General features: G+C 41.8%; 1 protein-coding gene across 1 annotated transcript in view; it reads left to right on the forward strand.

Annotated features, from left to right (window-relative positions):
• LOC115369336 (zinc finger protein 585A-like) overlaps positions 1-9022 on the forward strand; it is a 70125-nt gene extending 61103 nt beyond the window's left edge. The window contains exon 3 of the mRNA XM_030065923.1: positions 8217-9022. Within this exon, the coding sequence (XP_029921783.1) occupies positions 8217-8822 (606 nt within the window). The 3' untranslated portion in view covers positions 8823-9022. The remainder of the gene's footprint in view (positions 1-8216) is intronic.
• The last annotated feature ends 1412 nt before the right edge of the window (positions 9023-10434 follow it).

Below are 10434 nucleotides of genomic sequence, written 5' to 3' on the forward strand. Positions count from 1 at the left end.
GACGTATGTTATTGTGAATAGATCGCCCACCCAGAAAACCAGATTGCGTTTCCTCAATAAGCTGTGATACACCTTTCTTCATTCTAGCTGCTATACACCCAGAGAGCAATTTATAATCAGTGTTGAGAAGAGTAATAGGCCTTAAATTGTCTAATATTCTTTTATCTTTGTTGTGTTTGGGAATTAATGTTATCAAACCTTGTTTCATGCTTGGCATTAATTCTTGTTTCTTAATGCATTCTTCTATTGCTTTGAATAACAACCTTCTGATATTTTTCCAAAAGAAAAGGTAGAAGTTGGCTGTGAGCCCATCGGAGCCAGGGGATTTATTCAGAGGCAGTTTCAAACTAACAGCATCTAATTCTTCTATTTTAAAATCGGATTCGCAAGCTTCTTTAAATGAATCATTAATCTTGGGTTTGAAATTTGCAATTTGGTCAAACAAGTTGTTGGCGTCAATTGGAGAATATCTAGATAAGTAGAGATCACTGTAAAACCTAAAAACTTCTTTCTCAATAATTTCGTTATTCTTGCATTCTCTTGCATTAATTAATAAACTTGATATCGCCTTGCTTTCCTGTCTTTTTTTCTCTAGCCTGCTGAAATATGTCATATTCTTTTCTCCCTCCTCCATCCATTTCGCTCTTGATCTTATAAAGGCACCCTGGGCTTTCTTCAGAAAGATATCATCAAGTTTGGATTGTAAAAGGAATAGTTTCTCTTTGTCTTCAGTAGTCATAACAGGTTTGCCACAGCATTGACTAATTTCTAGTTTTCTTCCCTTCTTTTTTCTTTATTTAATTCTTTACTAATTTTAATAGAGAAACCTCTAGTTTTGTATTTAAAATATTCCCATTTATTACAAAAGCTATTTATGCTGTCGTCATTTTCAATTTCAGTTATCATTTCTTTAATTTTAGAACAATAATCTTTATTTTTTAGTAAATTGGAGTTAAATTTCCTATTTCCTATTTTAATCCTATTAGTGGAATTCAACGTTAATGCTGTTATACAGTGATCTGTTAAAGGAGCTTTGGAGATTGAAACTTCTGAGACAGTTTCTTCAAGCTCATCTGCAGCAAGCCAGTAGTCAATTCTAGATTTAGCAGTACCATTAGGCTTAAACCAAGAGTATTGTTTCTTCCCCGGGTTCTGATTTCTCCAGATATCAACTAAGTTATTATCTCTAATAAATTATACCATGAGGGGATTAAAATGGTGATTATCAAATTTGGAGGGCCATCTATCTTCCCACTCATCCAGTGCCATATTCCAGTCCCCTCCCATCAATACAAAGTTGGTAGGATGGATTGCTCTCAATTCGGAAATCTCAGTAGTAACTTTTTCCAATATTTGTCTATTTTGAGAGACAGATTTATGACCATAAATATTAATTACCATCAGATAATGACTTTGCACCTTCAAAACCACAATTAGCCAGTGACCTTCCCTATCTGTTCTTTGAGAGATTACATCACCTGGAAACCTGTGAAAACAAATAGCAACACCAGCAGACCTGTTGCTTCCATGGCTGAATAATATACGATCACCCCACATATTAGTCCAAAAGTTCTCATCAGCTTCTGAAGAATGGGTTTCCTGTAGCAACATACAATGTGCATTACGCCCTTTACAAAATAGAAATAAGGCTTTCCTCTTAGCCAGGTCTTTAAGTCCTCTCACATTTAACGAAGCCAATGAAATAGTGCAATTGAACATTCACAACAAAATAAAGAAACAAGTTTAACAATAAAACTTTAAGTGCTTAGAGGTAGAACTTGTCTTACTCTTTTAACAAGCGGTAGAGTCCCTTATTAACATCTCTCAGTCAATCAGCATATTCGAGTATTGAATCTGCCAGTTATTAGCCAATTTTCTGACCATCTATGAAACCGTGAGGTCCACGGTAGTAAGCTTTTTTCCCCTCACGCCGAGCCTGTTCGATCTGCGGCCACAATTTCTTCCTCGCCTCTCTGTCCTCCTGTGGCATCATCTCCGTGAAGCAGATGCCTCTCTCTTTGCACACTGGTGAATCCTTACTGCAGCGCCAGATCTCTTCCTTGACCAGTCTCCGTACGAACAGCACCACCACCAGCCTGGACCGGTTGTCCTCCTTTCTCCCAACCCTGTGCACGACGTCGACAGCTTCTTCTAGCTGGTGCATTTCCAAGTTGGGAGCAATCTTTCTGAAAAGTTGAATGGTGTCTGCTCTCACATTTTCGTCACTTTTTTCGGCCATTCCTTTAAGCTTCAGACACCACCTCATCTTGTATCTTTCCTGCTCCTTAATTCTCCTTTTCAATTCCTCATTTTCACTTTTGAGGAGTTGATGCTGTTTTTCCAAATCTTTTACTTTTCCCTTGCATTCTTTAACTTCTTCAGCGTTGAACTGCACCGCTTTGGTCAAAGCTGCTAGCATGCAGCTAGTTTGTTTAGCTTGTTCCTTTAGCTCGTCGAAGTTTTTCTCCATATCTTGAATGGCTTCTAGTATGGTCAGGTTAGAGACCTCCGTCACTTCGTGTTGACCTTTACTTTTCTTGCCGACCGGAGGTTTGTTTGGGGTCACAGGAGTGGACCCTGTGTCTTTTCGTTTAGTTTGATTAGCCAAGCTAACCTCCATGGTATAATCGTGGTCGCCGACCTGCTTGATATCATCCTCCGGCACTTTCTCTAAGTTGCTCTCTGTTCGGGTCTTAGCGACCTTTTCCTCCGGCATAATCAGTTTGGCAGGCTTCAAGACGTTTTTAGAGTTCATTTTGAGTTTTCTGAGTGATTCTTAATATAAACTTTGGGACAAGTCTACCGCAGCTTCCGAGTATTGCTGCCGTTCAACACGCCATCTTGCCGGAAGTCCTAGTCAGCAGAACTAGCCTGCTCCGTGTCGGGCTTACGGTCAAGCTTAGCTCAGCTGCGTGTCAGAGAATGTCCGACAGACGCAAACAGACCCCCAAATGACTCCGTCACGCAGTGTTGGGCAAGCTACTTGGAAAATGTAGTGAGCTAAGCTACCAGTTACTCTGCATTAAATGAAGCTTCACTACACTGAAGCTACCCTCCAGATAATGTAGCAAGCTAAGCTACAACACAGTGACAACATGTAGCTTAACTACATCAAAGCTACTTTTTTTTTTTTTTTTTAAACATGAACCAACTTCATTCCAAGTCAGAAACAGAAAGTCAGGCAAAAAATGTTCAGTTCATTAGTTGATGAAACTGTGCTCTCTCTGCTTTTACTGCTACAAACCATGGCAACAAAAATACACAACATGTCACATAATAACAAAAAGCAGGTAGTGCATTTATACTAATGTGGGGGAAGTATGTATATATGTTAGTGTGTGTGTATGTGTGCACACCTGTATTTGCATGTAGTTTCTGCCTGTGTTCCAAAGTTTTTTCCTTATTAGTGGATAAGGAGGCCAGGCATCCTGATCTTTCTTACCAGCTTTCTTAACAGCTGCTTGTTCACGTGACACATGTGCTCGTGTCCCGCTGCAGCAGACAGGTAGGACAGGTACGCGACGTCAGACAGGAAAGTGGCTGTCGGCTACACGTACAAGTCAGCAGAGCAGCGGTGACGTCACCCACTGCTCCCGATCTATGTCAGATGTCAAACCGCAGCAAAAGCTCCGTTGCATTTAAGTTTGAGAAATGCCTGGGAAAATGTAGCTTCTGTGGACGCTACCGCGCTATTTGATCAGTAAAATAGTTTCACTACGTAAAAGCTATTTGATTTGGAAAACAGCGACGCTACGACCACGCTACTGACAAATGTAGTTAAACTAGTAAGGTCGCTACTTGTAACGCCGCTACTGCCCAACACTGCCGTCACGTCTATATTGTTGCCCCGGCATCACATATTCAATTTAATTAAATTCAAATTTAATTATGTAGCACCATGTCCGTGTTCGGAAATATAAATTCAGACTTAGCCTATTTCCCACAATGTGACCAAGCATGAATGTACGTGTTTACTTAATAAAAATAAACGTAATGAAAATCATGTGTTACCACTGTCAGTCTCCGAAATCAACCGAATAAACAATCAATTACTCAATCAAATTTTATTCATATAGCACAAGTCATACATCAATATGTTTGTGGTGTTCCCTAGCCATGTGAGCACACTAACTGTTAAAGAGGCATTTTACCAACTAGCAGGTGTTTTCATACTTCTCTCTAACCTATGACTTAAGCTACTTGCATAATGAAATCTAATTCTTTATAGGATTCCCCAGGGTTATGGGTGCAATAGATAGCACCCACATCCCAATCACAGGACCCTTGGGGGAGAACGAGTGAGACTATGTAAATAGGAAATCACAAAGTAATTTTTGTCCAGTGATTGGTGGCACATATGCACAATGCAGGTATACTATTAGTGGTGCACAGACTTCATGTTTGTTAGAAATATTCCGTTGTATCACAGACTTTGTTATAGTAGCCTACTTTTTTTTAAAGGAAACCCCTTATATTATAATGGTGACTGTCACGGCATCTGAAGGTGATGATTGGACGGGAGCAGCCCGTGGTGATTCAAACGCACTCCAAACGCCACTTATTCCGATTTAGAAAAAAAGATTTAACAAAAAAGGAGCAAACAAACATCAAGAGAAATTGCTCCATAATTCTAGTTAAACTTCAAATGTAACGAACAATTATCTGAAACTACTGACAAGTAGCTCTAAGCAGCGTAAATAGTGGTGATATTTTAAAATGGGATACAGAATATTATCCACTGACTGACAAAATTAATGGGTAGTTACATACCACTTTGCTGCCAAGTTCTTCTGGTAGTGCTGGTCCCACATCTAAAACCCAATATGAAATATTAAATTGGCCGAGTCTACTTATTTATCTCAGATAATCAGTGAAATGTATTATTTCACTATGATGTGGCCATGAATGAATTGATTTCAATGTTTGGCCTATTATAGGGCAGTTAGTCCAAACGCAAATGCTGAGAAGGTCTAAGCTATTTTCACAGTTTAAAAAAGGCATTGTCATATTGTCATTGTACACAGACAGTACGAGATTTATCGTACAACACAAAATATATATATTCACGACACACATCCAGCCTCACTCTCTATAGCACACACACTCACATTCTATAGGCCTGAGTAAAATATATGAAAATAGCTATAAAACCTCATCCAAAAATACAGTTGTTGCTCTAGTTTATTTAGTTTAAATTCAACAGAGGTTGATCTTCACAAGTTGCGCAATGTTCAGCTGTCAGAAATGAAAAGATACCAAGAATAAGAGAATAGGATTGATACAATATAATGAGAGTCAGTGTTGACTTACGCATTCACTCGGTCAGCAATTTTCTGCCAGCACTCCTCTCTCGCCTTATTGCTCTTAGCGATAATGTTATTTTAAAATTTTCATAGCTTTTCATGAGGACAAGCTGCTCCTCTTGCGTGAAATATGCAGCCCGTGATCGGTCCATTTTTCGCGGAAGTAGAATCATATGACGCCAAAACGCCCCCTTTTATGTGAACGCGCACAGAGCGCAAAGCTGACAGCCGGACTTTGATGATAACCACCGTTGTGATACCACTTAACTTTGATTGGAGCTTTAGGTTTTGTTGAGCCTGATAGTGAACACAAAGGCTGGGTATGTTGAGCCTCCTTCGTAGTACAGCCCTCAGGACTAATTAACGTGTGATCACCAGCATGGGGCAGTGTGGTGTCTACTAGGCCCCAAGGGCTTTACGTCAGTTTGGTCCGCTTTGCAGCTTTCCTCTTTCTGCTGAGAGAGAAGACAAACAGACGTGGAGTTTCTCTGTCTCATTCATTTCTCCTGTTTACAGGTTGGTGGAATAGTAAATTAAGAAAAGTAATTGAAGTACAGTATATTAACATGTCGCTGAATGTTTTAATGTCCGGTATTAAGCTTGTTTTATGAAGATGTGGACATATATGTGTACAGTGTAGAAGCTGTATTTTCGCGCCTGGTGACGTCACCTGTTGCTTGCAGCTCATGCATTTCAGTAAAGGATTTAAGTTGAAGGAGGAAACATGCACTTAGGAACCGTATGTAATTTGTAGTATAAGCTATGTGTTATTTTCAGTTGGAAGAAAACAATCTACAGTGTAAAAACATTGCTTATTGTCATTTTGATTTATTTAATCAAATAAAGCCTATAATAGTATTTGCTGATTGATGATTTTTTATATGGAGAACACTGAGTGTACATGTACTGACAGTAAAACAATGGGTTTAAAGTGCACATGTTTTATTAAATCCTCCTCCCTCTTTCTGCTGGGCGAGAAGACAAACAGACGTGGAGTTTCTCTGTCTCATTCATTTCTCCTGTTTAAAGAGAGAGCATAAGCTGTTTATGTGGTGCCCTCCCGTACCTGTAACATTATCAGCGGTAGCAATGAAAAACTTTACAACTTCTGAAAATGTTATTTTCTTGATGAGACAGAGACAAAAAAATCACTAACTGGTCACAGAGTAGACGTTAGTGCAGACAATGTGGGACAGCAGCATCCTTTACAAAATGTCTTTGTGGAACCGGCATTGCATTTTGTCAGGTTGATAAAAATGTCGGCGTTGAAATGAGCCCAACAGATGAGCAAATTTGGGCTAAAATCCTGCGGGACCTGGGAAAAAATGATTTAGACTCGCTAATTGACTGGACCATCCTGTGGTCTGGCCCTGGCCTTTGTTCCTGTGGGCGTGAGCACAAACACTTTTCATGCCTTTTGTTCCCGTTCCGAATGGCACCCAACCTGATCACTGCGTCACAATAGCTTCCCTCACCTTTTGTTCTCTGCCTATTTACATACCGTCTGTAGTCACTGTATAAAGATCTTCCTCTGACATTGCTCTTGGTCAGCTCACTGCCCCAGATACTCTCTGCATGGGTCAGTTCACCAGTGTGCCCGTGTACTTCAATTAGCTCACATCATTGCAGCAGACTTCTAGACTGGACTACAGTGGTTTCAAAGAACAACATTCTCAGAATCAGAATCATCAGCCGAGGAAGAAAATAAACAAAAACTCATTTCTGAGTCTATTTTTCTTTGTGTCAAAGCAGTAAAACGTCGGATCTCTTGCAGACGGCAGGAAGTGGAGGACCAAGTTTGTGAAGATGTCTGAACTCTGCGAGCTGAGATCGCAGGTGATGCGGCGACAAACTGCAGCCGCCGAGGAGACGCTGGCCGAGTACGAGCTGCAAAACTCTCGCCTGAAACTGAAGGTGGAGAGGCAGCAGAGACTCCTGGACGCCATCTTGCTGCCGGAGGTGCGACTGCACAGAGGTTCGTAACTTTTAAACGGCATTTTCACATCACCGACTCACCTGGACCTTAACAGGCGAGGCTAACCACCGGTTAAGATTCAAAAACAAAAAAAAAAACAGAGACAATCTGCAGCATCTGTGAGATAGTGATATCAATATCAATGCATGATAATAACAACTAATGATATCAATATCAATGCATGATAATAACAACTCTAAAGGACAACCTTCACAGGCTAATATCATGTTAGTGGGTCTGTTCAGCCACAACTTTCAGATCATTTTAAAAGCTTTAGTAGGGATTATGCTGACATGAAGTGATGCTGACAGGCTCGGGTCAGCTTCTAAGCATAATTGTGTGTGTCTGTGTGTTTCTTTCCAGTAGTGTGTAAAGAAGAGGTTCCCCCTGAGCAGCTTCAGCTGACCCCCACTCTAGAGTTTGAGTCCCCACATATTAAGGAGGAACAGGAGGAACTCTGGACCAATCAGCAGGGAGAGCAGCTTCAGGATATCACCAAGCTGCCGTTCAGTGCTGTCACTGTGAAGAGTGAGGACGATGAAGAGGAAGCTGACTGCAACAGAGAGGCCCGCCACTTCACTGGACAGATGGAAGCAGAAGATGGTGAAGAGGAACGAGCCAGGAACCCAGAACCCTCCTCTGAGGCTGACACTGATGACAGTGACGACTGGGATGAGACCAGAGAAGCTCAGTCAGGTTCAAACCCACTGAGTGAAGTCCCTCTCAGTCATGATAGTCCTGATGTGGGAGAGAAAGCAGCTTCCTGCTCCAAGACCAAGAACATAGGAGAGAGTACATTCCCCTGCTCACTCTGTGGTAAAGGGTTTGCAAAGAAAGGAGCCCTCAAGCTACACATGAGAATCCACACTGGAGAGAAGCCGTTCCCCTGCTTACTCTGTGGTAAAGGGTTTTCACAGAAAGGACACCTCAAGCTACACATGAGAATCCACACTGGAGAGAAACCATTCGTCTGCTCACTCTGTGGTAAAGGGTTTGCACGTAAAGGACACCTCAAGCTACACATGAGAATCCACACTGGAGAGAAACCGTTCGTCTGCTCACTCTGTGGTAAAGAGTTTTCACAGAAAGGACACCTCAAGCTACACATGAGAATCCACACTGGAGAGAAACCGTTTGTCTGCTTACTCTGTGGTAAAGGGTTTACTGATAAAGGACACCTAAAGCTACACATGAGAATCCACACTGGAGAGAAACCGTTCCCCTGCTCACTCTGTGGTAAAGGGTTTACTGATAAAGGAAACCTCAAGCTACACATGAGAATCCACACTGGAGAGAAACCGTTCGTCTGCTCACTGTGTGGTAAAGGGTTTACTGATAAAGGACACCTCAAGCTACACATGAGAATCCACACTGGAGAGAAACCATTCCCCTGCTCACTCTGTGGTAAAGGGTTTGCACAGAAAGGAACCCTCAAGCTACACATGAGAATCCACACTGGAGAGAAACCGTTCGTCTGCTCACTCTGTGGTAAAGGGTTTGCACATAAAGGAAACTTAAACAAACACATGAGAACCCACACTTGAGAGAACCTGTAGAAACGCAGTCCTGTGTGTGTGTGTGTGTGTGTGTGTGTGTGTGTGTGTGTGGGAGAAGCTTCATCGAGCATCATACAGATGTAAGCAAACACGAGTGTGTCAGTGAGAGCAGCAGCAGGAGATGCTTCAGAGTCAATGCTGATGTTAGAGATGCAGCACATCCCAACACATTTTGTTACATATGTTGTGTTCATACAGAGAGAATTTGAGTTTCAGAGAAAGGATGAATTATGAAATTACAAAAACAACCACAAATGTGATAACACTTTAGTGGGCATCACAATAGATAATAGATAACATTCCGGTTCCGGTGTTACGGATTAACTGGTTTCCGTGTTAACTGGTGACCTTTGTTTGTAAACGTCGGGCATCTGCAACAGCAGATGTTCTAATCACGGCGAGGGGACGCAGCTGACCTCGCGAACGCCTGAATGACTATTATTAAATCTCTCATAATTTTCTAGACTTGCCTAACTATCTGCTCAACTTAGCTTGTTGGTGGTTCATGTGGTTTAGTGAAACGGTGGGATCAGAAATCTACTCCATATTTTGCTTTATTTTCTTCAAAATAAAAAATGATCCACCCGGGGTTCGATACCGGGTGTGAAACTTAAAAGAGATGAGGGGAAGTTATTTAATTAGACCACTGGGCTATCGTACCTGTTGCGTGCTTTGTCTGACAATGTCATACATGTCAGGCAATGACAACCACACGGCCTCCTCCAGGTCTTGTATACTTGTGCCAGATTAACTTGTGACCGCTGTTATTGCGATGATAACAGCCCCCCCCCCCCCCCCCCCCCCCCCACCCCCACCCCCACCCCCCCCCACCCACACACACACACACACACACACACACACACACACACGTTGTAGTGCCTCTCAAGCTCAGCGCTTGTCGAGCATCGGAGATGTTGTTTGCTTGGAGGATATCTGGGGGAAATAGACTAAAGCGACTACAATGAATTTGACACAGAGCAACATGCATACAGTTGGCCCTGCAGTTTACAATACAAATCGATTCCCCAGTGGATGCAACAGCTGTATCCAACGCTATTATAAAAAGGACAGCATCAAATTTTATCATGAAGGCTAAGTAATCCCATGAAACCACACGAAACAACTGTTTGCAGCTGTTGCATCCACTGGGGAATCGATTTGTATTGTAAACTGCAGGGCCAGCTGTATGCATGTTGAGATGTAACAAATTCATTGTAGTCACTATAGTTTATTAACAGCGGTCACAAGTTAATCTGGCAAACAGCAAGAGGCTGTGTGGTTGTTTTTGCCTGACAAATACTTTTGTGTGTGTGTGTGTGTGTGTGTGTGTGTGTGTGTTATTTTTTTGTTGCCCTTGCACACCACCACAGTGGATTGAAATGGAGTAATCAAGACGTGATTGAAGTGTAGACTTTCAGCTTTTATTAAAGGTTTTTCAGAAGGTGGAGACAGATTTGTGTGCGTCGCCGTAACAGCGGTCACAAGTTAATCTGGCAGAAGTATACAAGACCTGGAGGAGGCCGTGTGGCTGTAATTGCCTGACATGTATTATATTGTCAGATACAGTCCACAACAGGTACGATAGCCCAGTGGTCTAATT

This window comes from Myripristis murdjan, chromosome 12, assembly GCF_902150065.1.
Source record: "Myripristis murdjan chromosome 12, fMyrMur1.1, whole genome shotgun sequence".
NCBI lineage: Eukaryota > Metazoa > Chordata > Actinopteri > Holocentriformes > Holocentridae > Myripristis > Myripristis murdjan.